Source organism: Globicephala melas, chromosome 16 (assembly GCF_963455315.2).
Source record: "Globicephala melas chromosome 16, mGloMel1.2, whole genome shotgun sequence".
NCBI classification, from domain to species: Eukaryota; Metazoa; Chordata; class Mammalia; order Artiodactyla; family Delphinidae; genus Globicephala; species Globicephala melas.
Window position 1 is genome coordinate 48,257,855 of NC_083329.1, and position 25,620 is coordinate 48,283,474.

General features: G+C 58.9%; 2 protein-coding genes across 8 annotated transcripts in view; both read right to left on the reverse strand.

Moving 5' to 3' along the window:
- Nucleotides 1–14,015, reverse strand: part of LDB3 (LIM domain binding 3) — a 59,848-nt gene extending 45,833 nt beyond the window's left edge. For 4 of the 6 annotated variants that reach the window (XM_030862805.2, XM_060286508.1, XM_060286507.1 and 1 more), the window contains exons 1-4: nt 13,834–14,015; nt 11,840–11,955; nt 2,328–2,479; nt 1,770–1,845 (exon numbers count right to left, since the gene is read on the reverse strand). In XM_030862805.2, coding sequence (XP_030718665.1) covers nt 1,770–1,845; nt 2,328–2,479; nt 11,840–11,932 — 321 coding nt within the window. In that variant the 5' untranslated portion in view covers nt 11,933–11,955; nt 13,834–14,015. Of the gene's footprint in view, nt 1–17; nt 386–1,769; nt 1,846–2,327; nt 2,480–11,839; nt 11,956–13,833 lie in introns of all 6 variants that reach the window. The other 2 variants (XM_030862804.2, XM_060286509.1) reach the window with 1 other exon arrangement.
- Nucleotides 14,016–14,770: 755 nt separating this feature from the next.
- Nucleotides 14,771–24,663, reverse strand: OPN4 (opsin 4). Of its 2 annotated transcripts, XM_030862843.1 has the most exons (11): nt 24,520–24,663; nt 23,149–23,294; nt 22,554–22,589; nt 21,944–22,077; nt 21,419–21,622; nt 20,591–20,762; nt 19,984–20,148; nt 18,956–19,063; nt 17,921–18,101; nt 16,645–16,788; nt 14,771–14,809 (listed from the first exon to the last, which is right to left on the reverse strand). In XM_030862843.1, the coding sequence occupies exons 1-11, from the start codon at nt 24,661–24,663 to the stop codon at nt 14,771–14,773; spliced, it is 1,473 nt and encodes a 490-aa protein (XP_030718703.1). The 2 variants fall into 2 exon arrangements, with proteins under 2 accessions (XP_030718703.1, XP_030718704.1); XM_030862844.1 differs by lacking the exon at nt 22,554–22,589.
- Nucleotides 24,664–25,620: the final 957 nt, after the last annotated feature.

Below are 25,620 nucleotides of genomic sequence, written 5' to 3' on the forward strand. Positions count from 1 at the left end.
GTGAGCCCATTACCTACCCTCCTAGGAGTCCAGCACCTGAGGCCTTCCCTTGGAGGCTCATCTGATACAGCTGAGCCATCTCCCTCAGGGTCTCTGCCGAGTACAGGCCAACGGGGTTGTTATACTGCCTTGGCTGGCTCGAACCCCGCGGGGCTTTCGGGCTTAGAGAGTCGAGGGCCCCCTCCAGGTTGACCTTGGCCCCCGGGCTGCCCCATGGAGGGCCAGCGTCAGAGGCCTCCGTGTGTGAGGAGAAGACGGAGGTCTGAGAGAAGGAGGAGCTAAGGGTCTGCCCGAGCTCCAGGTTGCCTGGGGTGCCCGGGATGGCCCTCGCCTCGGGGTTGGGGCTGGGTGCTGCCAGGCTGCTGTTCGTGTCCAGAGCAGGGTCCTGGCCCGGGGCAGCACCATGCAGGGGAGAGAGAAGAGAGGAGTTAGAGGCCACGCCCATCCCAGCGCTTCAGCGTGAACCTGAAACAGAGGGGTTAGCGCGAGCGCCTAGCAGCCCACCACCCTGGAGCCTGCAGCCCACTGCACCGAGGTCAGGGTAGGGGGATAGAAAGGACACCTGGAAGAGAAGGGTTTTGTCAAAAAGAGCGGGGTGAAGCTCCTGGCCCTGAAGCTGTCATCCACCTGATCAAAATGCAAAGCCCCACACAGAAAGCTAGGCCAAGCCAGCCTGCCGGCAGGGCTGGAAGAAAGGGGGTGCGGTCTCAGGGAATTGTGGGGAGACCCCTCCATCCTACACCTGTTCCCCCTTCCCCTGAATGGGGGCACCTGGTGAGCACAGCCCTGCCTCCTGCTCTGCTGACCCCACTCTGCAATGTCCCACATGGCCGGTGAGAGGGGGCCTTCTGGGCTGGTGGTGAACAGGCAGAGTAGAGGTGCAGAGGGGAAACTGAGGAAGGAGGGGGGCTGACATTTGCTTCCCTCAGTCTGCCTCTGCAGCTTCTCCCCAACAGCCCTCTGCCCATTTCCTCAATCTGTCACCCACTCCAGACCCCCCGTCATCTTCTTCTTGTCCCCTCTCCCCACCCTGCCCATCACCCACTCTGCCCCACTGGACAGGGAGGGTCAGTATGAGGTCCTGAGAGGAGGGGTGGAGAGTGGTGGGAGTGTGTAGTCCTGTAGGAGCAGTGGGTAGGCCTCCCATGCTCCGGGTCCCTCAGGGTTGAGCTGCTTAGAGGGAGCTGGGAAGGGGCCTGGTACCTGCTGGCTGCACCAGCACTTCTGAGTGTGGTATAGGAGCGTGCAACTGGGAGGAGAAAGGGAAACAGGAGGGAGAGAGCCTGTGACACAGGAGAAACCCTGAGGGCCAGCAGGCCCCCCACGCCTGGGAGCTCCTCCTGGGGTGACCAGCTCAAACTGGGGCCTCGGCTTTCATGCCACGGTCACCCCCCTCCCCAGTGCCCTCAGGAGGATGAGGGTCAGAGCCTTGTGGGCACTTGTCCCTACTTGGCTGGGAGAATGGGACCTTTCCTGAAAACACCGCTGCCTAAGTGGATTTCCTGTCAGCCCGCCCACGAGGCCCAGGGTGTTGGCTAGGCACCCAGGCGGGCACCCCTACATGCAGCATTTTACGGGGCTTGAACGCTTCTCCCCAGGGGGTCTGCGCCACCTCCCCGGCATCAGCCGAGGCAGGGCAGGGCTGGGGCCGGGCTGATCCCCCCACCTTGCCAGAGTCAGGCCAGCCGAGGGGCAGGCAGGCAGACCAGGGGCTGCACTCTGGGAACCACGGCCCAGAGTGGAGCCTGCCACCCACAGTCAGCACCTACCTTTTGGTGGGGGATCACAGGCAGAGGGGACTGGATCGGGGGCGCTGCCGTGGAGATGAGAATGGGACGCTTTGACCTGGAAAAACCAGAAATGAAGACAGTTGCCATTGGGTCCGGGAGCTCCTGCCTGAGAAGGACTGGAGAGGGGAGAACATCCGGAACCCAGGGAGCCAGGGCAGAGGACCTGGGTGTCTCCTGGGCCTGACCAGCATGAAGAAGTCACGGCTCTGGGGTACTTTGCAGCCACGGGCCTCTGCTAGGTCTCAGGGAGGCTGCCTGTGCACAGAGGAAGCAGGGAAGACCCTGGCTTCCAGGCCCAGCCGCCCACATACCAGCAGCACCGTTATCCACCCTCTCTGAGGCTCATCTGTAAAGTGAGGCACAGACGTGGCAGGTGCTTGATGACTTGGGCCTGTCCTTCTTCTGGTCCAGAGGCTGTCCTCACTTCCCTGTGCGGTCCGGTAGCACAAGGCTGTGTCCATGCTGGACAGCTCCTTTCCCAGGCCCTTGGTGCCCACACCCAACCTCTGCCCCCTGCTCTGGAGAGCTCCCACCTACTTCTGCAGCGTGAGACTCAGGTTGTAGCTGGCAGACTTGATCTTGTTCTGGGCCTCCAGGTGGGTCATGGTATCTGTGTTGACGCCGTCAATGGCCACCACAAGGTCACCCGGGCTGAGCTGGGACTGGGCGGCCTTGCTGCCCGGTGTGATCTGAGAGGGTAGCAGATGGGAGGTGAACGTAAGAAGGGTGACCTGAGGATGGGCCTGTCCTCAGGGAAGAATCACCAGGAGTCATCCAGTAGAGGCTTGCCATTTTGTCTTTCATTCACTATGACCACCAAGCCTGCTTCCTTTTCCTGGCGCAGAGCTACCACATTTCCTGGTGCTTTGTATCTGAGCGCAGCCATGAGATTAGCTCTGAAATCAATGCACACCACTTCCAGGCCTGCCCCTAGCAACCATCTTGCCATCCTGCACTCTCTCTGCTTGTCAGCTGACTGGATGCAGAGGACCCAGAGGAGGACAGCCAAGCCACTGTCTGCAAGGGACCTGGATAATGGAGTCACTGCTTGGAGGGGAGATGACTAAGGAGCACTGAATTGGATGTTGCATGAATGAGAAATAAACTTCCACTGTGCTAAGAGAACTGGGGGTTGTTTTTTACACCAATCAGCCTACTATAACATCTGCACCTTGAAAACCCATGGCACACTTTCCAGGCTCCAGAAGAGTTCAGCAGCTGCTAAGACTCTGCACCACCATAGAGATGCTGCCAGGCCAGTAGGCCGGCCAAACATACCCTCACAAAAGCATCCTAGCGTAAGTGTGTCGTACTCTACTGTGGCAGGTGTGCAGAGAGGGCTGGCAGGGCTGTCGGGCCTGCTTGCGGGAGCAAGGTCAGCTGGGACATGGAGCTCAGTGCTTTGTGGTTGGCTTCATATTTCCCAAAGGGGAGGTGCAGATGTGGAGGCCAGTTCCCAAATCTTGCCCTCTAGTGACATTACAGAATGCTAGAGTCTGGGGGCCCTACCCCCAGTGTGATCACATAGAATGTCATGGATGTGCCACCCCACCAACCCCCCCCATGCAATGTCCGGAAGACCACACTCCCAGTGAGCACACTCCCAGTGACATGCACGATGCCAAATTCTGCATGTCCAGCCCCCAGTAATAGCACCCTGAATGCCATGGTGGCCTCCTATGCAGTGACATCCCATGAAATGCAAAATTCTGGAAGGCCTAGTGACATCATCTAAAATAGCTTGCGGGCCGGCCCCTAGTGACATTACATGGAGTGTGGTGAGCTTCACCCCTAAAGGCGTCTCGTGGGATGTCGTGGAGACCTTGGCTGTACCCCCTCCTGACATCACACAGAATGATTTTATAACCTGACCCCCACGACATAGTGTGGAAGCGCGCTGTGACATCACATGGGGTGCTGGGCAGGGCTTGCCTCCAGTGACATCATAGGAAAGAGGAGCCCCTGGGAGTCACCCCCCACCGAGCTGTGCCTAGAGGGTGTCCCTTGGCTTTTCCTCCCCAACATGCCCACCAGCCAGTCCTCCTGGCTTCTCTGGGCACATCCCAGTCACCTTCCTGGCTATACCCCAAGGACAAGGCTGGCTCCTAATGCTGGCAGAGGCCATTTTCTGGCCCAGGCTTGGGGACCATCCTAGAAGGAGCCCAAAGAGGTCCTGGGGACAGTCCCATACCCTGGGTGCCAGGCCTCAGTGGGCCTCTGGCCAGATTCTGGGCTCTCAGACATGGATGGAAACTTCCTGCCAGGCCCCTCAGAGGGAACTCTCATCGTAACCAGAGCCCTGCAGTCACCAGCCTTCAGCCCATTCCCAGACAGGCTCTACAGGGTGGGCCAGGAACCATGTGTGTTAACCCAGTGATTATAGCAAGACCAGGAGAACTCTTGCCAGTTGCCGTTGACCCGCCAATTTCAGACCCAGGAACTGTGGTACCTTCTTAAACACTGGCCACCTTGTGCCCTGAGCAGCCTCCCCACCGCCCCTGGAATCTGCTGGGATGAGGCCAGGACAATAGAGAAACAAATGCCTTGATTGTCAGGAAGCCACATTGTCCGGTTTGCCAAGTCCCGCCTACTCTCCAGGCTCCCGTAGGGGCATCTTGGAAGCGCTCGGGCCATCTCAAAACACACGTCACCTTTATCCCCAAATCAATGGCCGTACAGAGCCTCTACTAGTGACAGGAGTGTGTTGTTTCCTTTGATTTAAGCGGTTAAGCAAAGGGTAAAAAACAACAACAAAGAAAAGCAAAACATTTTCTAGGCTGAGAGGGGACTCCTGAGGGCAAACTGAGTTGCCCAGCCAGGCCTGTCCTGCAAGAAAATCACCTTTCCCTACACCTTCTAGCTTCATGTTCAGGCCTCTGCTCTTCGGATATTTTATTATAGATACCTTCAAACACAGTAAGGCAGAACTAATTCTACGGGGAGCACCCGAATACCCACCACCGAGGTTCTACTGTAGCATTTCACTCAACCTGCTGGTCAAGTGTCCATCCCTCTCTCCATCCATCAGTCCATATTATGTTTGAAGCATTTCAGAGAAAGTGCAGACGCCAGGATGCTCCCATTCAGGGTGAATTGCGCCATGCCTCTGCTGTCTTGGTGGACTGCCCACAGGGCTTCCCCACAGCAGGACACCCCCATGCCAGGGCTCCCTGACCCAGGGCTCCCCCAGATGCTTCTAAGCATCCGCAGAGAAGGGGGCCATCAGCCTGCAGCAGGGACCTCCCAGGCAGGACAGCCACAGACCCCAGACAGAGTGGAGGGCCTCATGCCTGCAGAGGTGACCAGAGCTGTGTCCAGGAGATCATGGGTTAAGTGTGAACAAGGACACCAGAATGACATCCAAGAGAGGCTGGGGCCAGACCAGCTAGGGCAAACCACGGGGCCATCTGGAATGCCCTCCCTTCCAGGCTGCCTCGAGGACTTATTTCTCCCTCAGGCATGGGTTAGCTAACATCATACCTTCCCACAGGGCTCCCACCTTCCCCTTGCCTGGCCCTGGCCGGCTCCCCTTCACCCTCAGGTATAGACTGAGCTGATCCTTTGCCCAGGGAAGAGCCCAGGCTCCCCCAGGCTTGGTCAACAGCCAAACCCCCTGAGGAATTTGCCACCAGGCTGGCTCCAGCCTGCCCCTGGCGCCTCTCCTTGCACCTGTGTGTGCTCGTCAGGGCTCAGCTGGCCTGACCTTTGGCTGCCCTGAGCAGGGTTCAAGACCCCTCGGGCTGGTGGGGTGGAGGATGCTATAATCCTCTTGTAGAGAGGTGCTCTGCTAGTTCTGCCCAGGTCTCCCTAGAGAAGGAGGCAGGGACTCTAAGGAAGTTGCCCCTCAGCTCTGGCCAAGGGCCGTCAGATCCCTCCTCGCTCTGCAGGAGCAGCCTGCGTGGCAGAAGGGTGTGGCCACCCTTGAACACTTGCCCAGAGCCCAGGGCTTGTGAAGAGTGCGGTCCAGGTGTGAGGTACCCATGTACCCCTGGTCTGACTCCCCAGCCCCCTCCCTCTGCTTTCCTTGTCCCAGAAAAGACCCAAAGCTCCTAAATCCTTGGAGGATTTCTTTTTCTTTTCTTTAAAGTCTTTCTAGCCCCTCTGTAGCATTTGAAAAATTCTTTGTAATGATTGTTTCATTCCCATTTCACTTTTCACCTTTTCTAGTCACCAGCCACCTCTCCACAGGGAACCCAGCCATGGGCAGAGCTCCAGGACCGAGGTCCTGTCTCGGAAGCCCCTAAGGCAGGCTCTAGGTGTTTGGGGGCCAAGATTGCCACCTAGCCCACCCTCCTTGCTGGGCCATGGTTTAGGGCACCCCAGAGGGGGCACAGGGATAACCGGTGCCAGGGAGCAGCTGTGGCCCCCGTGACCTTCGGGTGCCTTGGGGGGAAGCAGTAGAGCAAAGACCATGGACTGTAGTCTGAGCCAGACCTGAGGTTGCAGTGCCAGCCTCCAGGACCTCTGCGTAAAGACAGCCATGATGCCTTTCTCCCGGGATTGTGGAGAGGATTTCATCACTAAATAGGGCATTATACAAAGACAGTGCAGAGCTGAGACAATTTCAGGGAAGCTCCCAACCGAGGAGGTGCAAGTGCTGTCCCTGACCCCTTCCCCGGGAGGTGCCAGGGGTTGGAGTCTGGGAGGCTGCAGCCCCTGCCTCCAGAGGACACAAGATCGGGGGCTGGCAGCGGGTGGTGTGCGAAGGGCCAGCCCTGACCGATCAGTCCTGAGCCAGCGTCCTGTCCCTAGAGGGGCCTGAGCATCAGCTGGAGGGGAGAGAAGTTCTGTCCAGGGTCCCAGGGAAGCAAGGCACTGGCTGGGGCTCAGGCACACCCATGCCCTTGGCTCCCATTTCCCCGGCTCCCTGGCAGCAGAGGGGGCCACTGGGCTCCGCAGAAGGTCCCGGTCATCACTCCTAGTGCTTAAAGGCAGACAGGTCCCTGACTTCCTTTCCCTCTAGACCTGCCAGTGTAGGTGCGGCAAGGGATGGGAGCCAAGGGCAGGCAGTGGGTGCTGTGGACTGTGCAGCTTCCAGCATCTCCTCCTGACCTTCCCAGGCTGACATCCCAGGGGATTTCCAGGGAGCCCTAAGTGCATTTTACATTGTGTGATTAAATTACTGTCATGCCATGCTCTGTTCCCTTCCCATCTGGCCTCCCCTGGGGCCTTGCTCCGTCCCTTGCCCTCTCACTGGAAGCTTCTGTCTTCCCATGGCCCCTCTCTCCAACCCCACCCTGGCTGATAAGAAAGCCAGAGTCTTATCTGTGCTCAAAAAGCCTCTCCTTACACAGAGGACTTTTAGGGCGGTGAAAATACTCTCTGTGATACTATAATGGTGGATACACGTCATAATACATTGGTTCAAAACCATAGAACGTACACACCAAGCATGAACGCTAATGTAAGCTATGGGCTCTGGGTAGTAATGGTGGCCAGTGTAGTTTCATCAGTTATAACAAATGTACACTCTGGAGGGGGACGTTGGTGATGCGGGAGGCTGTGCATGCATGGGGGCAGAGGCGTTATGAGAAATCCCTTTATCTTCCTCTCAACGTTGCAGTGAACCTAAAACTGCTCTCAAAAAGTTGTCTTGGAAAAAAAAGCCTTAGCTGCTCCAGCTGGCTCCTGCCATGTTTCTCTCCCTTTCTTCACCACCAGGCGAAGTGACCAGCAGGTCTGGCCTCTACAGTCTCCCATCCCTCTCACATCAGCCATCTGACGTTGGCCCCCACCACTCCACATACCAATGACTTCCCTGTGCCAAAGCTAGGGGTCACTGGCCCCCTCTCTAGCTGACCACACCCTTTCCTGGCCTTCTGAGTCTCTTTCTTCTCCTCTTGTCCCCCAGTTCTAGGTCCTGGATGGCAAAGTCTGCTTCATGCCACTTAGAATGGTTCCTGGGAAGAGGTGGATCCTGGCTTCAAAGGGGTGGAGAAGCTGTGTTTGGGAATGGAAGGGCCCTGGGTGGGGGCCTTTCAATCATGGCTAGCCCCTGGACAAGAGGGAGATTCAGGGAACTGGGGAGATATCTCCCGGGCAGGACAGCTGCCCCAGCAGACCCAGCAGACATCACCCAGGAAGCCCTGCCCTCCTCGCACTTGCTGCCGTCTCACAACGTCTTCAGCCCGAGGAGCCCCCAGGGGGCCTGCCAGTGAAGTTGCTCTTGTCCTATGTCCCGGCCCAGGACCTCAGAAGGCCCTCTCCCCAGGACCCAGCCAGCCTCATGCCCACTCACTTCAGGGGCCTCCCGGGGTCAGGAACAGCTCTGTGCACCAGGGAGAAGAAGCATGCTGGGAGAGGGCCTGGCCTGGGAACCTCTAAGGATGTATTCCCCAGCGGTGGGCCACTGTCTGGTTATCTTCCGCATTCGTTCATTCGGGAGCCAGCCCCGCAGCAGCCCTCCAGAGGCTTGCCTGACCTTCAGCATGGCTATAAACAGCACTTGCTGTCAGCACTGCTAGGCGCTGCCCAAGAAACAGCACCATGGCCTCAAAATTCCAGGAATCACCAGTGCAGCTGCCCCAGAAAAATCTCAGCCTGTCCCCCTTCCCCTCTCGGGGACCCTCTGTCCTCTGTGTCGCCACCATAGCCAGGAGAGTCTGACAAATACTGGAACCGAGAACAGCAAAGGGGCAGAGGTGAGCCTGCTGGGCCTGTGGGTAAGGCCGTAAGGAGTGGAGGCCTTGGAGCAGAAAGGTAGGACCCCCCCTGGGCCCAGGCTCAGTTCCACCACTCCCCCATCCTCACAAGCAGCCCATGTGGAAAAATAGGTGTATTTTCATAAGTGCACATTAGAAAGAACTCTCACGTGTACTCTTACCGACGTACCATCCCTATTTTACAGATGAGAAAACTGAGGCTGAGCAGGTGAACTGACTTTTCTAAGGTGACACAGCTGTGAGTACCAGAGCCAAACAAAAGCATACGCCGCTGCCATAAAATCAAGGGCTGCAACTCGTGCGCCAAGAGGCAAGGCCCCAGACCGTGGCCCTGGCCTCAGGCCTAGCTGCCCCGACAGGGGTGGGGGCTGGGCCTTTGGAACTGTTCCCTCTTGGCTGCTCCCACCCCTTTCCCACTTCCTGGAGGACTGGCTGGGATTGGGGGAGGGTGGGGGTGGGAGGGCAGCTCATGTTGCAGGCCCAGCCACACCTGTCCAAGATAAATAAAGGCATTTCCCCTCCACCCTCCGAGTCTCCCTCCTGAACTCATTTCTCTGTGGGTCCTCAGGCTGAGACCCACCGAAGGGAGGACTTGAGGGGCTGTTACTGCCCCAAGGTTGATTCTGTGGGGCTGGTGGGCAGGGTGGGGTGGGTACAGGGGCTACCACCCAGGCTGCACGTGGCCAGCCTTCTTACAGGAGGAGCTGCAGCACACAGGGGACGGCCCCACGCAGTGCTTTTCTACTAGCCCCTAGCCAGAGGGTGAGGAAGCAGGCATGGGGTTACCAAGGTCACAAGAGCGCATGAGCAAGTTGGAGCCTCAGTTTGCCCGGCTCTAAAGTGAGATGCCAATCCCAGACCTGCCTGCCTGACCACCTGCCTCAGGGTTACAGTGCGTGTGCCCAGGGGTGCCGGCCCCTGCTGAGAACGAGCCGGCCCCGCCTCTGCGAGTCCCCCCACCACAATACGTCACTACTGCCCTGTCGCAAAGACCCAGGCCAGGACATCTACTGGCCCTCTGTGGGAAGCAGGTCAGGGCTGCAGTGGAAATAGGATTCTTCCAGACAGCTTTGGCCTTGCATCCCCTTAGGGGAGAAGTTCCTGGTGCAGAAGGACCTGGAGCGCCCCAGCAGGAAATACCACAGCCCTGTTGGGAGGGCAGGGCTAGTGCCCCGAGGCCTGCCTGGCCAGCAACGCTGAGCCTGGGACGCCCGAGCCCAGGGTATCAGCAGCACACCAGAGGACTTATCAAGAAGCTCCAAGCCCTGGGAAGGCCCCAGCGCCCAGTCCAGCTGGTTCCATGGCCTCAGTGATTTGGGGGCACGCCTCTGAAGGGAATTGAGAGACCCATCCCCTGATGCCCTGCCTGAGCTGCGGGTTCTATTTTTAAAAGTCCCCCCTAGTCGTTGGCTCTAGTACATCCCAATACACCCCCTGCCTACAGTGAGGACATTCTTCCTGCTGTCTGTCTAGCTTAAGGCCTCTGTGCTGCAATTTAAGCCCTGGGCTGGCTGGGGCCAGGTGGCGCATAGACCCTGGATGAGGTCATCGGCTATCCTGGGTGCCACTGAGCCAGGAGGCTAATTTCCACCAGGTGGAGGCCTTGAGGATAGTGGGGCTGGGGGAGATCTAGGCTCAGTCCCAGGCGTGGGAAGCTGGTGGACCCATGAGAGTGACGGTGGAGGGTCCTGCCTTGTACAGGGAGGAGACCTGTAACCAGGGGTGTGGGGAGCTGTGCAGGGTCCTGGGGGCAGAGGGGGTGTGTCTGCTGGGGCTCAAATGCCCCTGTGTCACCATATCATCAGACTGAGTGTGTAAGTCTCTGGGTGCCCTTCTAATATGGGACCCTGGGGTCTCCAGGGCAGTGGGTCTGGAGACGCAGGTTGGAATAAGCCAGACCTCCCGCAGGATGGCGGCCAAGGCCTTCTCCCTGGACTAGAGCCAGGCCAGCACCCCAGAGGAGTTGTGAGGCTGTCGTGAGGCTCCCATAACACCCCTGAGTGGAGCTTTCCATCTTAGGGTCCCCCCAAGTGTCCACATTTGGTTGCATAGCCAGGACTGTGCCTCCAGTGGGGACATTGGCTCCCTGCCCCCTCTGCCAAGCACCTTTCAGGCCTTCCCTGGCTGCCCACTTCAGTGCCTCCCCACCACCCTCCCCGTCCCACCCTCAGGCCCAAGGCAAGTCTCCATGCCCTGGAGAAGAAACTGTCTCCCTGTCTCCAGGTGAGCAGTGACCCAGACACCCCTGCCCATCCATCACCCTCCAGTGACAGCCTGGGGCCTCAGCCTGCCCCCTTGTGCCCACGCCAGCACTGCTGGGGCTCAGTCTCAGCAGACCCCACCAGGCAGGGGCTGTGATTGCCCTGTCACCTTTCACAGTCCACCCTGAGCCTTGGGGCCTTCAGCGCCCCTCTGCTGGACTTCCCTTTACTTGATAAGTGTTGCCTGAGCTCCTACTATGTCCTAGGTACTGGTCTAGGTGCCAGGGACACAGCAGTGTTTAAAACAAAGTCCCTTCTCACAGACCGCTTCCTCTCAAGCAGATCTAGCTTCTTGCTTCTCTGTACTTCAGTGTCTCCAGCTGGGCAATAGAGTTACTCAGACAATCTCCAAAGATCTGTGACCTTCCCCTCAGGCAGTGCCATTCCCTGATCACAGACACTGCAGAACACACAGGCCATTTCCCCAGGTGAGCATGGCGAACCAGACTTGAGACGGGCAGGCAGAGCAGCTGTAGGTGAATGGCTAGAACCTCCAGCAAGCGAGGAAGGCCCAGCTCCGCGAAGCCAGCCAGTGTGAGGTCCCACAGCAGCCCCGGGAAGGCGGGGGTAGAAGGCGACTGTTATCTCAGGTCTGGGATGGAGTGGATGCAGGAGACCGGTTACCAGCCCAGCCCAGCTCCGAGCCCTGATAGCAGGGCAGCCGAGGTCAGCAGTCTGTACATCTAACCGTCTGCCCGCCTGTCACCTGACCTCTCCATGCTAGGAGTGCTCTTTCCCCAAAGCAGCTGCCCTCTTCCAGGCTTGGGGGGTACCCTGAGCCCACCCTCCCGGAGAAAGGCTTAGGAAGGCCCTGTACTTTCTGTCCACCTGCCTGCCTGGCCTGCAAACTTGGCATTTCTTTCTCTGCTCAGAACACCAGCCGCTTGCCCATGTTTCATACTCATAATAGGCCAGTCAGCGAGGGTGGGCAACAGCTGTGGCCAAGACCAGGGGCCTGTGGCCGGCAGTATCCAGCTGGGTCCAGTCCCACCCCCAGACCAGGAAAGCGTGCTCTGCTTTCCAAGAGCCTCAGGGAGGACAGACAGATGGAGGGATGGACGCACACACCCTCCTTTGAGCATGCCCCGCCCCTGTGGGTTCTAGGCTGTGGGCCGTGCACACTCACCCGGGATATGGTGAGTGGCATGTTGAAGTCCTTGCCCCCCTGCAGACGGAAGCCCCAGGGCCCAGGCCCGGTCAGGGTCACGCTGTAAGACATGCCGGTGCTGACAGCGGCGGCCTCTGCGGATGAAGGGAGAAGAGTAGAGTGAGAGGACCCTCACGCACCCTGCCTCCCCAGCCCGTACCTCGGCCCCTGCCCCCGACCCCCCGGCCTTGCCTGCTCCGTCCCTTTCTGCCTGGCCGGGCTGTGTGCAGCTCCTGAGAGGCTCCTAAGAATAGCTGGGAACGAATGCCATCGACACTGATATCTGCCCTCTGCTGCTCCCATAAATGGACTGTAACCCTACACTGTGCCCGCCCGCCCTCGGCCTCCCAGCGGGTCCACTGTGACTCACAAGGCTAATATAGCCCCTGGGGAGGGGTGTCCGGCACCCAGCACCCCCCAGGGGGCAGAAGAGGGGCCTGGCCAGGGTAGTGATAATGCTCTGCCCCCCTGCTCTCCTCTCCTTGCTCCCTCCACCCTCTGGAGAGCCCAGACTGCCCAGCTGCCCTCTCTGCCTGGCTGTACCCACCCCCTTGCCCAGAAGACCGTGGCTGAGCTCCCTTGGCCAGAGGCTTTGTGACTTGGGTCTTTGCTGCCCTGTGTTCTCTGGTGAGGACCCTGAAGTTGCCTCTTATCCTCATGGTGGCCCAAGATAAGGGACAACATCAGGGCCCAGAGTTGTCCAACCATAAAAACAATCATCATAATAGCAGCAGCTCTGGGCATGGCCAAGCTCAGCTCTGGACCCTCCACACCATCATCTCCTCAGATCCTGAGAGGCTGCCACTTGTCCCGCTCAGAGAGGTTAAGTAACTTCCCCAAGGTCACACAGGTAGTAGACCCAAGCCATACTGGAGTCTGAGCTCATTCCTATGGGGACTCGTGCCAGATAATGGGCTGCCGGTGGTGGCAGGCACCTCCTGATACCCAAAGCTGGCAGTGGGGGCCCCCTGCTTGCACCCTCAGTGCAGGGTCTGAAAGCAGGTCTGGGGCAGGCCCCCACCCTCCAGACCCTCCGGGGCCCAGCAGTTATTCCTGGCTCTCCTGTCTCATTTGTGCTCTGAAAACTTGACAGCAGCATGGAAAGCTCCAGCTGCCAGCGTTGCATGCCAGGCCCCCGTGCCCTTTGCACCGGAATGGCGGGGGGCAGGGAGGAGAGGAGGAGAGGCCATTTGCTCAGCTGCTGGGACAAGGGGCCAGAAGGGGCCGGGAGGGGAAAATGTGTGTGTTGTGGTCAGTCCATAACCCAGAGACAGTATGTTCTGGATGGGGGCCTAGGCCCCTCGGGACTCCTGCCACTGTGGTCTTTGAGCCAAGATACCTCCAGAAGCCCTTTCTCAGAGGAGACCTCAGGCTCTGTGTGGTCTGGGGGTAGATCAAGGCCCACACTGCTCAGGAAACTGAGGCTCAGGGAAGGTAACTGGGCCCTCTGTTCTCTGCCCTCCTGGAGGGCTCTGGCCTGAGCTGGGCCCTGAGGACTCAGTACTGGCCTGGGTGTGAGAAATTTCCCAGCTGCCAACACCCCACCTCAAACTCTGGGCCTAGCACATACAACATGCATGACAAGAAGGAGTCCCCACTTCACAGGGGCGTTTGGTAACTTGCCCAAGGTCACAGAAATATCGAGTGGAAAAGCCAGGGAGGGACCCGTGTTCTTTCCCCCACTTCACCACCTCCTCTGCCCTGTGTCATGCAGCCCAGCTGTCCTGCCTGCCTAGGTCTGGCCCAGGAGGCCAGCAGCTCATGGCCAGCACCCTGACCTCCCCCATCCCATCCCCTGCCCCTCCCCCAGGCCCCACCCCATCCATCCCTGACTCCAGCTTTATCTCCTCTCCAGGGGAGGAGGGTGTTTGCCCTGCCAGGCGGGTGAGGATCCAGCAGCAGTGCATGACCAGTGTGGGGAAAGGAAGGAGCTGATCCTGCACAGGGATGGGGAACCCTGGGCTAGGCCTTACCTGGAGCTGCAGGCTCTTTCTCTGGACTCAAGCCCCCGTCTGATGCCTGATGCTGCCTCCGGCGAAAGGGAGGGGTAGCAAGAAGGATGCTCTTAAAGGGGAAGGCCAGCCTCCCTCCATCTGCCTCCCCTGGGAGATCCAAAGCCAGCCAGAGAGCAGCTGGTACTCACAAGCCGGGCGTGAGCTGCTTCCCAGTAACAGCAGCTCATCGGGGAGTAGGGATGGGGGCAAGGCTGGTCTTTGCCCCTCCTCCACTCTGCTCCCTGCAGTTTGAGATGGGGTTTTAGGAGTGAAAGTCACGAGGTGGGGGACAGAGGGAGAGGAGGAAGGGAGGCTGCTGTCGGCATCAGAGGCCAGGCCTTGGGTCTCTCTCCCACGGTGGCACCAATAGGTCGAGACTGTGCTTGTCGGAGACCTTCTCCGCTTTTTATTTTTCTACATCCTGCCAGAGCCACACACCCTGGGGTGAATCAGACACTGATTTGAAACAATCCACAGGTGCAGTGAGCGCACTCGTGCACTTGGTGCGCATGCAAATAAGTACACACGGGAGAGCGTGCCCGAGAATGCACATGTGCAGAAGAGGGTGGTCCACGGTGGAAACAGCACTCTGGGGGGAAAGCCAGAGGTGAGTAACGGGTTCCAGCGAGCGAAGGTCTGTGTTCCGGGCCGCGAGAGGGCCTAGGTGCCCACTCTTCAGGCTGAGCCTGGCGCACAGGCTCTTGAGCTGAGAAGTGGGTGCAGACCACTTTGCAGAGCAGGAGTTTTGCAGTTACAGGGCTGCGAATCCAGCACAGCTTGGGTGACAGGGCCACTTCCAAAGCCCGCAGGCCCACAGGGTAATCCTGGGTCTGTGTGTGTGTGAGGGGGAGGTGAAGGGGTTGGACATGTCCCAGGAGACATGGGCATGTCCCAGAAAGACAAACTGATGGGCACCCTACATCCTGGGGTCCAGGCTGGGGAGCAGCCCTTTGGTCTGAAAGCAAACAGCAGACATTTGTTTAGCTCAAGGAGTATCCCACTGGGAGTAGTCTCCCAGGGACCCTCTGTGTTTAGGGGCACTGCGTAACAGAGGGGCGTTGTGTGGCCAGGTTTCGTCCTGGCTGGGGGCTGGGCCTTCTCCAGGCGATGTCCGAGGCCACCTTCAGGCCGTCCCTCTGGGATGTCCCCAGGCTCTCGGACTCCTGGGGTCGGGACTGAGCTCTCCTCACCCCCACCATCCGATTCCCCCCTTCCCTGTAGTCCTCTTCCACATGCTCCGGCGTCTCCTCTCTCCCTGCGGTCTTAAATGCCTCATACCTTGCCTGTCCTACCGACTTCCTCCCATCTTCTCTCTGCCGGCCCATTCCACTCAACCTGTCCTTCCGCAGCCACTGCGGGGAGGCCCGGCTAATCTGCTAAGTTGACCAAGCCCCTCAGTGCCCCGCGAAGCCCTCCAAGGGCTCCCTGTCCCCCAGACTCGTGACTGGAGACCCCTCATGACAGCACCTAGTGGGCCTCCCCATGGCTCCTACCACCTCCTGCCCCCTTCCCTCCTCCATCCCCACCGCCAGCTCCCAGAGCCCCTTGTCTGCCCCTGGGGTCACAGAGAGACATTCTGTCCTGGGACACCCTGCTATGTTTGTACAGGCTGTTTCCTCAGCCTGAACCGCCCAATCCCCGCTCCTCGGCCCCATCCTGCCTGGCAATCCCTGCTTTACCTCCACCTTTCCTGGGAGCCCTTGGGGACTTGCCTCTGCTCTCAGCACCCTGTGTGCTGATACCTCGTTGGCAGTGCTTATCACACGCGTTAGGTGACGGCTGATGTGCTGTGCCTCTCTGCCCGGCGCCCCACCCCAGCCCGGTATTCTCTCCAGGAGAGGCACAGTGCCTTTCATCATCGCCCGGCCAGCCTGGGGGACGCTGCCGGCCTCTGTCCTGGCCTCTGTGGTCATGAACAGTTCCCGGGCTCAGGGCTGGGGCACCTGGGGAGTGGTGCTCCCTGGGGTGGGAACGCTGGAAGAGGCAGGGGCCCCACAACTGCAGGGAGCAGCCCAGGGCTCCCCCTCTCTGGGACAGGCAGGGGAGCAGCCTGGGGGAAGGAAGGCAGGAGCTGGGGGTGTGGTGTGGGTGTGAGTGGAGGGGCAGGGTGGGGAGCTGTCAGCAGAGGGGCAGGGCAGCCTCAGGACCTGTGCGCACGGCGTTTCCAGCGTTCCAGAATACAGCCTTCTCTAATCACCATCAACATTCCGTTCCATAGGCACTTGGGCTGACAGCTGGCCTTCTTTTAATAGCCACAAGTATTCTGGGCGATACCCTAATCTCAGGGCATTCGCAGTGAGCACGTCCACCGATTGCAGCCCCACGCCCCCAGGTACACCCAGTTTCCAAACACAGAGAGGTACGTGCCACCCACACTTGGTCACATGCACAGCTTAGAGCAGACACATTGGGGCACACTCAATCCCATGCCCCACGGTGCCACAGGGACAGAATGTGTGTGCCAGGCACATGGTCACGCACATTTACACACATGACGTACATTCATCGTAGTGCGGTAGCGCCACCACCACCTGCTATGTACGTGCACAGTCAAGGTCACACAGACACACACAGACACTCTCGGGCACAGTCACACTCAGGCCTGCTTAGAACACCTTGGAGTCATGGTGACACCCAGGACCCCCAGGTGAGCAAGGGAAAGCTGGGAGGTGCAGGGAGGGGGTGATTCCCAGAGGGCATTGGGCCTGCTCCCCTTTCCTGGCCGCTCTCTGGGCTACTTGCTCCTTATCCCCGCCCTTTTATAGATTGGCAGGTGCCGGGCCCAGTTACCTTTCCGGAAGCCTCTGCTTCCTGTCCCTGGGACTTGGGAGGGGCCTTGGCTTCCACATCCTCCAGGCCCTGACTGCAGGGGGACCATCCGCTCATTTGCTGGGCAGTCCCCCAAGCAGCTGTTACCTCCGTGTCTGTCCAGCCCTGGGGGAGTGGGAGAGTCCCTGTGAGGTGAGGGGGACATTCTGCATCCCTGCTTCTGCCCCCTCCCTGACCAGGCCTTTCTCCATCCTCTCTACACTTATTCACTGGGGTGAAGCCCACAATACTGTTTACAGGGTTGCTGGTCACCAAACCCTTGCAAACTGTGCGTGCATGTGCTGGGATGTGTGTGTGTGGGTGTGTGTGCTGGTGTGCTTTCTTAAGCATGTAGGATGGGTATGTCTTCATGAGGATCTAGGCCCTCTTAATGGATAAGGTTCACTCCTTGATGTTTACTACATTAGTTCAGGGATGGGTCCTCTGGTAGCTCCTCCCTCAGCCCCTCCACTGAGACCCTCAGGGATGGGGGCAGTGGGAGGAGGTAAGTGGAAGCACTTGGTGAGGCCCAGAGTGGGCCCTGTAGGCACAATGATGGAGGAGCTGGGGACAGGGGCTCAGGTCATAGGGAACTCTCCTGGTGACATCAGGGGGCATCAGAGCTCCAGGCCCCAAGTAGGGGCTGGCATGGCTGACCACAGTGGTGGGGTCAGCATCCATGGGCACCCCATCTAGTCTTAGATGTGGTCATGATGATTTTCCCTTTCAGAGGAGGACAAAGACGCTCAGAGAGGGTGAGTGACCTGCACAAACTCACACAGTAAGGACTTGAACTCAGGCTTGAACATAGGTCCCCCGACTCCAGAGCCAGTGCTCCTTCCACCGTATCCTGTGAGCTCCAGGAGGAGGGCGCTTAATGCTGAGGATGAAGGGTCCTGAGCTAGCTCCTGCCTGTCTCTCTAGAGGCCCATCTAGGGTCAGAAATGCTAGTCTTTTCAGTCTGAGGCTCTAAGGCCCTGGGATAGCGCTGGCATGGAAAAGAGGTGGCCTGGAGTTGGAAGACCCATGTTTCGTCCTGGCCCTGCTGCTGGGTGACCTTGGGCCAACATGTTGCCTCTCTGACCCCAGTGCCCCTGTCTGGCAGGGACGATGGTGTGTGGGAAGGCCGTGTGGGGGGGGGGTGAGGGGCTCTTCCTGCCAGCGTCCCAGGTTCCTGAGGGTCCCTGAGTCTCAGAGACAGCCCCGCCCAGAGGAAAGGATGGCGAGGTGCCAGTCAGTGAGAGCCCAGCCTCCTTACCACCTCACTCTCAGAGCCCAGGGACACCTGGCGCCTCCGTCCAGTGATCCAGCTGAGGTCCGAGGCCTGGCTGCTCAGTGTGGAGCGGTGGGTGAAGCGGTAGCTGGTGTACAGGCCAGTGCGTTGGCCTGACACGCCCAGCAGCACCCCAAGGCAGGGCAGGTGCTGGGCGATGGCCATTCTGCAAGGACAGCAGGTTAGGGGGCTGGACAGACAGACTTGAGGAGATGGGGGTGGATGGATAGACTGATACCGGGCTAATGGGAGTGGACAAAGAGCCTCTGGGGAATTGGGGACGTAAAGACATTGGGGTTATGAGGATGGGCAGACAGACACTGGGTCCGTGGGCAGGGAGGGAGAGCCTTAGGGTGGCAGGTTCAGCCAGATGCTTGCTTTCAGTTCTCGAGTGGCTGACCTAAGCCACATTTCTGCAAATGGGGACCAAGAGCCCTCCTGAGCCGCCTCTGAGCTGGATGGGCTAAGGCCTACAGCTGGCCTCAGCGGGGTGCTGAGTTACTGACACCACCAGGCAAAAGGAAGCACTGAAGGCCCCCTCGTGGAAGAGGTCAGCTGTGCTGGGATTCTGTCAGCAGAGAGCACTGTGGGCCAGAACAAGCCCCAGGCCTCTGCCGGGGCCCGCGAAGTGCAGTGGAGCTCTCCCTGCTGTGATCTCTCCAGGCTGCCTCTGTCTGGGGACCTCTCTTTGTAGCAAGCAGCACTGCTGATCGGCCATCCTGGCTGCCTTTTGGCCTCAGCTCTGAAAATCCCAGTTAGTATTGGACACTGCCCAGGGAACTCTGATGTCCCTCCAAGCTGAGCCTCCTAGGAAGCTGGGACAGCAGAGAGGGTCACACCCGCTCCAGATCCCATCCGGTGTCACTGGCCGCTCTCAGCTGCTAGAGTTTCCCACCCAATGCATGTACACAAGGGACAGGAAAGATGGCTGGCCTCTGCCCCCATTTATAGGCCCAGGCCCTCTCTGCCCATGAGGGTAGGACTGGGTATCTGGGGCTGGGTTCTGGCAGAGGGCCACACCTGTACTTGGGGTGGGTGATGGCATAAATGATGGGGTTGTAGATGGCAGAGGCCTTGGCGATGACAGCGGGCACCGAGTTCATGTAGGGCGTCAGGACATGTGCATACCTAGGACAGAGAAGCTGTGGTCCCTCTGCCAGCTGGCCCTCCCTGGGGACTCCACAACCCACCGGCCCTCTCAGGAACCTTCTCCATAGGCCAACCAAGCCCTGCCAGGGCACAGCCCAGCCTGGTCCAAACCAGCATGACCAAGTCATCCCCGGGGGAGGGACTGCAATGCCAGGGAAAATCCTGATCTGAGGGGAGTGGGAACCCAGGGAGCAGTGGAGGGAGGGGTGCTGAGAAGATGTGCCAGGTTGGGGGTTTCGCCAGGTCCCACTGTCCCTTGGAGCCTGTGCTGCTGGCAGTAAACCCTCCCCACCCCCAAAGACTCTGGACCTCTGCCCAGCTCTCCCCATGCCCCGCTGAACCCTGATGCCTGCTGCGACCCTGGCTCCTTGAGAGTGACGGCACAGGAGGGCCCCAGGCCGTTCCTGCACAAGGAGAAGGTCTCATACCCAAGCACCTGCAAGGACTCATAGTTCTCACTGTCTCAAAGTGCTCCTGAAGTCTGGCCTGGCTCCACGCTGCTGCAGGTAGCAAAGTCCGCAGACTCTAGCCACAAAGGACTAGAGGGCGGGAGGTGAGTAGCACCCTGGCTGTGTGCCCACAGTCTGGGTGAAGAGGAAACCAGAACCTCAGGCAAAGTTGCATATTCCCAAGGGATCTTGCAGGACCTGGCAGCCCTTGCAGGCCCTCAAACCAAACCCAGTGTGGCCCAGAACTCCCCCAGCATGTCTCCTAGTGCCTCCAGGAATGAGACAGGCCTGGCTCCCGTGGGGCATCTCATAGCAGGGGGAGAATAAGCCTGTGAGGCTGGACCTAGGGTGTGAGGACGGCTGGCTTGGGCTTGGGCTGGGGAGGGAGAGGCTGCCCCAGGGTCCCCTTACCCTTCTCCCACCCTTCCAGCCCCTGCCCCAGCCCCTCACCCAGCAAAGCCCATCAGGGCTACAGTGGAGTAGGGGGCCCAGGAGAGCACGAAGAGAAGGATGACCAACAGCTCGATCTTGGCCATTTTCCACTCGTTCTGCAGACGCTGCCGTTGCCAGGGGCACTCACCACCACCCTCGCTGGCCCCGAAAGTCTGGAGAGCTCTAGGAAGCATGCAGAGTCTGGGTCTGAGCCCACTCGGGTTGCAGTGAGTGCCAGGGTCATGGCTGCTGTCAGGGAGCCTTCTTGGACCCGGCCATCCCTTCCAGTGCAGGCAGCCCTGACTCCCAGAAAGTTCCCCAATATATCCAGCCTAAGCTGCCTCCCTGCACTTCTACCTGTCGTGTCTTCTCTTTCCCCCATGCCCCCTGACCAAGGCTGAAGGCCCACGTTTCAGAAGACCGTGTCTCCTGAGACTTTTCTAAGCACCCAGGTTGTACTGGCCTTTCGGCACCCCATCCCATAAGCACATGTACTGAGCTGGTCTTGGACCATCTGGGGCTGGGAGTGCCCTGGGGTGTGGGTACAGATGTGAGTCACGGGCAGCCCTGGCCAAGGGGCACAGCCCCCATCCCATGGAGCCCCTCCTTCACGCCCAGCTCTTACTGGCCCGTCTCCCGGATGGCCTTGAAGATGAAGATGTAGCAGTAGATGATGACGAGCAGGGGCAGGAAGAACACAAAGCAGAAGAGCAGCATGGTGTAGGCGCGGACCGATGGCGTGAAGCTCACGTAGTCCCAGGAGCAAGAGGTCAGCAGCCCCTCGGGCACATAGGCACCTGGGAACCAGGGGCGGGTGCTCAGCCTGCAGGGCGGCGCTGACTTAGGCTCCTCATCCAGCGGGGGCTTTGGATGTGGGGTCTGAGCTTCTCAGACACTGGCCCCGGCCCCAGCCCTGCCCAGTGGAGTGAGGAAGCCGGGGCACGTGGAGGGGAGCTTTCCAAGCTGGTTCTAGCAGGAGACAGCTGGCAAAGTCCACTGCTGCCCAATCTTGCCAGTTTGGAAGAGAGACCTCACCATAACCCCAGGGTCTTACTCCCCCAAGACTTCAGCCAGCTTCCTGGTCCTGCCTCAGAAGGGCGAGTGCCTTGCTGCTGACCCTCCTACCTGCTGAGGCCTCACACCCCAACTCCTGCCTGTCTGACTCATTGCAAACTCAGCATCAGATGCACCTGTCACTTCCCGCCAGCCAGGAACCACGTGGTCTTCCCCTCTGTATCTGGGGATGGGAGCCCAGGTTATCCTCTGATGGTTGACAGTACAGCCTCAGTTCCCCCTGCTGCTAGCCATGCCCCCTGAATGTCCATTTGCTCTGAGACTTAAGCAGTCCCTCGGCCCCTCCTGCCAGCTGGTCAACCCAAGTCCACCTACCTGCCCCTTGAACGTACCCCTCCCAGCCTACCTTCCCTTCCCCTGATTCCCTGAGCCCACTTACTCCAGCCAAAGAAGGGCGGCAGACTCCAAGCCAGGGCATAGAGCCAGACGCCCAGCAGGACAAGCGCCGCCCGCCTCTTGGACACCATCCCGACGGTGGCCAGTGGGCGTGTGATCACCAGGTAGCGGTCCAGGGCGATGGCCGTCAGGGTAATCATGGAGGTGATGCCAAAGACAGCCCCACAGAAGGCATAGAATTCACAGCCTGTGGGCACAGCTGCCTGACCTCAGTCCTTGGCAGGGAGCCCATCAGATACCCCAGGGGAAGGAGGGTCTGTGGATTGCCTGTACTCAGCTCATACGCTCGCCTCTCAAGGAAAGCAGGCCTGGTTCCTCTCCACGCCGCCTACATGCATCTGACAGAGGCTCACGGAAACCTCTTGCTAACTCATGAGACTGAGGGTGACTACCCAGTCTTTGCCCAGGAAGAGCACATGGCCTTCTCATCTGGGCCACTCTCCACTGTGGACATCCCCTGTCCCAACCCTCCTCCTCCCTCCAGCAAAAGGGAGTCCCAAGTGTCTACCTGTCTCTCCAAAGAGCCACTGCTTATAGACGCTGCTGACGAAGAAGACGGGGGCCTGGGTGAAGGACATGAGGAAGTCGCTGACTGCGAGGTTGATGATGAACATGTTGGCGGGAGTCCTGAGGCCTCTGCTCCTGTGAGGGGTCAGAAACTGTCAGGAGGCGCTTCTGCTGGGGAGCTTCCCTCAAACACACGTGCACACACGTGTATGCTTGCACACAGGCACGAGCTGCTGGCCCACAGGCCCATCCCGCTGCCCGGCAAGTACCAGCCGAACAGCTCTGGGGCCTGGCATTGTGGGCTAAGAAGTGAAACCCTTCAAGGCAGCAACTCATGTCTCTCCTGTTCCCCTTCTCCAGTGTTCCTGCAGTCCTCACCTTCGGGGCTGGCAAAGGCGAGAGGAGTTGACGATGGTGCCCACAGGCCAGGTACTTTCACAAACCTCATCTCCCATAATCATCCGTCTTCACATCTACCCCCTCACCCCATTTCATGTTGCAGATAAGAACCCTGAGCTCCCACCTGTGAAGTGGCTTGCGGTCACAAGACTCAGTAAGTGACACAGCCAGGATTCACTCGTTTGCTGGGCACCGCACATATAAAAACCTACTTAATCATCACATTGACTCCATGAAGTAAATCACAACTTCATTTTGCAGACAAGAAAAGTGGACTCAAAGAAGTCCACTGCTCAAGTCGTTTCAGCTAATAGATGGTAGAGCCAGGAGTTTACTTCTCCACGTGCCCGTCTCAGCCATTCAGGCGGTGAGTGGGGCAGGTAGGGAAGGAAGCCAAGGGTGGTGGCCAGGGCTGGTTGCTGAAGGGCTTGAGGACTCAGGATCCTGGTACCAGGGCTGCTCTTTGAGGCAGAGGGAAGGTGCCCACTGGGACAGGTGTTGGAGGTGAGCCGAGAGCAGGGCAGAATAGGCAGAGACGTGTGTGTCATAGGGACACACACCCTACACAGACGGTGTGCCTGGGGCCCAATTAAACGTGCCATTCAAGCTGCCCTGGATTACATTTGGGCCCTTTTCCTGGGTTTGAAGATGGAGGCCTGAGCCTGAGACCATTGGCCCTGGCCTTCCCACCCAGACTCAACAGTGCCCTGGCAGAGCTGGCACCAGAATTTCCACCCTGTGTTCTGCCCTGTCTCTGCATGGCTGGCTGCCCTCAGTGCCCAGGCCCCCATCCTGCCAACCAGGCACCTGCAGAAGGTATAGATGACCGTCAGATTTCCCAGCATCCCTGTGAGCCCCACCAGCAGGATCACCGTGCCCAGGGCATAGTGGGCGGAGTCCGGAACATCGACCGTGGGAAAGGGGGCCCAGGCAGCAGCCTGAGCCCTGGCTGCCTGTGAAGAGACAGAGAAACAAGGGCATCCCATGACTCCATCACCTTCAAATAGTCCTGAGAAGAAGAGTTAGGGTTCCCAATGGGGCAGGTAAAAAACGCTGCAGGCGGGCAGGCTCAGAGCGGCAAAGCCGTTTGTCCACACAGCTAGCAAGTGGCTGAGCTGGAATGGAAACACCGGTCTCCTAAAGTGGAGCCCAAGCTCCTATACCATGGCCCAGATGCAAAAGTCTTCTAGAAGTGTGCTCAGATCACCTCTGGAGACTGGTAGGACAGACAGACACATGTTTGGCAAGCAGGGACATGGCTGGAGTGACTTTATCTTTCCTTGGGGAGAAGGCAGAGCCATCTCCTGGGTGCGTTCCTCTCCTCTGTATGGGCCCCATCCCAAGTGCCCAAGACAGTCAGCAATGGTATTCCAGTCCCCTTTCACTCTGGGGAGGTAGAGTGGGGTGGAGCCCCTCTTCTCAGGAGTCCCACATCCTTCCCAGCCTCAGAGAAGGAGGTTGTACTCTCCCACTATATAACTGGGTAGGGCTGACTTTGACACCTGGTGTGAGAGTGAGAAAAAGAATAGTCTTTTAAAAAGAAAATTCAGGCCTCCTAGTTCACTGTAGGGAGGTCCTGCTCCTATGAGGCCAGTACAAAAGGCTTTAAAGACTCCTCCCACCCCAGCTCCTTGCCAGGGAAGGGAGTGGTTTAATTTCTGTCCTGCCCTGGCTCCTGTAGCTACTGGAGCCTTCCCATCCTGTCCAGAACCTAGGCCAGCATCCCATGGTCTTGAGTGTGCCCTCGTCCCTCCCCAGTTAACGGTGGGGTTGCTGGGGTATGGCCCTGGGCCCTGGCTAGGATGATGGAAGCGACAGCAGGCACCAAATACCTCGCTCTGGGCTGGGACAAACCCAGAGGCCCAGGGCAGGCCTTCCTCTCTGGAGGGCTCTAGGGGGCATCCTACTACGCTCAGAAAGAAATGGACGTGCCATTCCAGCCCTTTGTCCCACAGGGCTGGCCTTTTTGTCCCTTGGAGGCTTTCCACAAGGAAGGAAAACTTGCCACACTCCCCTCTATTGATCTCTTCGCATAGGACAGGCTCAGAGAAGTTCAGTAACATGCCCAAGGTCCCACAGCAGAGCTGTGGAACCTTGTCAAAGCCCCCGTGTGCCCCTAGGAAGAGCACCAGGGAGCGGGAGGGAGGCTCTGCGTGCACACGCTCGCCCCAGGCTTACCGTGGGGCTGACGGGCGGAGGGTGGTCCAGGCTGGAAGTGCTGCTCCAGGAGCTGTCCCACCTGCTGCGGGAAGCTGGGGTGGCTATGCCGTTGGATTCCTGGGCCGGGTCCAGTGGGGCTCTGGTCCCCGAAGGAGAGTTCATCCTGATGTGCGGTGGCCCTTCTCAAGCCCACAGAGAAGTCAAGGGCACGGGGAGCTCAGGATATTAGCTGTGCCCAGCCTCCCAACGTTCCTCCATCCTCAGCACCCCTTCACGGTCCACCGGCTGCCTGCTCCTGTGTCCGGCGTAGACCCAGCCTGGAGCTGTTCTTGGGGCTGGTGGCTGCTCTGTGTCCAGCACAGCACAAAGGAGAGAGTGTCACAGTTATGGCGACTCACAGTCACAGGGTCTGTCCCCACCTTTAAGTAGTGGAGCTGGGGGTGTACATGCCCGATCGCTCGGTGCCTCAGCTCCCTCTGACACAGGTCCCTGATGATGGCAGCACGCATGTGTGAATGTGTGGGCGAGTGAGTGTGCATGTGTGTGTGTGAGTATGAGAGTGTGTGTCCATGTGAATGCGTATGTATGTGTATATTTCAGAAGAGATTGCCAGTCTCCGGCCCTTGCACTTTGTCCTCCCCTCTGGCCAGGCTCTCTTTCTTCCCTGAGCTCATCAAGAACAGCCTCTGCTGCCCCCAAGACCCCCCCCCCTCAGCCTTTCCACAGGGCGCCCTCCCTTCGTGTCTGCCCACATAACCCATCACACCTTCACGACCATCCCATCGAGAACCAAGGCTGGTCCCCCCATGTCACAAATGCAGAAGCTAAGAGGATACACCAGGATATTGCACAATCGGGGGGAGATCAGATCACGAGGCATCTTTTGTTTGTTGGGTTTTGATCATAAACTTTTTAATGAAATTGAAAGATTGAAAAAAAAGAAAAAAAAAAACCCACAAAGCTGGTAGAGACCTGGGAGCTCACCCAGGCCTGCAGGCCTGGTGTGAGTTGAGTATCAGAGAGGTGGAGGGGACCCCCAGGCCACGCCTACCTCTTGGGGGAGGACGGCAGGAGGAGGGTGGGATTCCAGGGGCTGGGGCTGCACAGCAGGGTGTCACA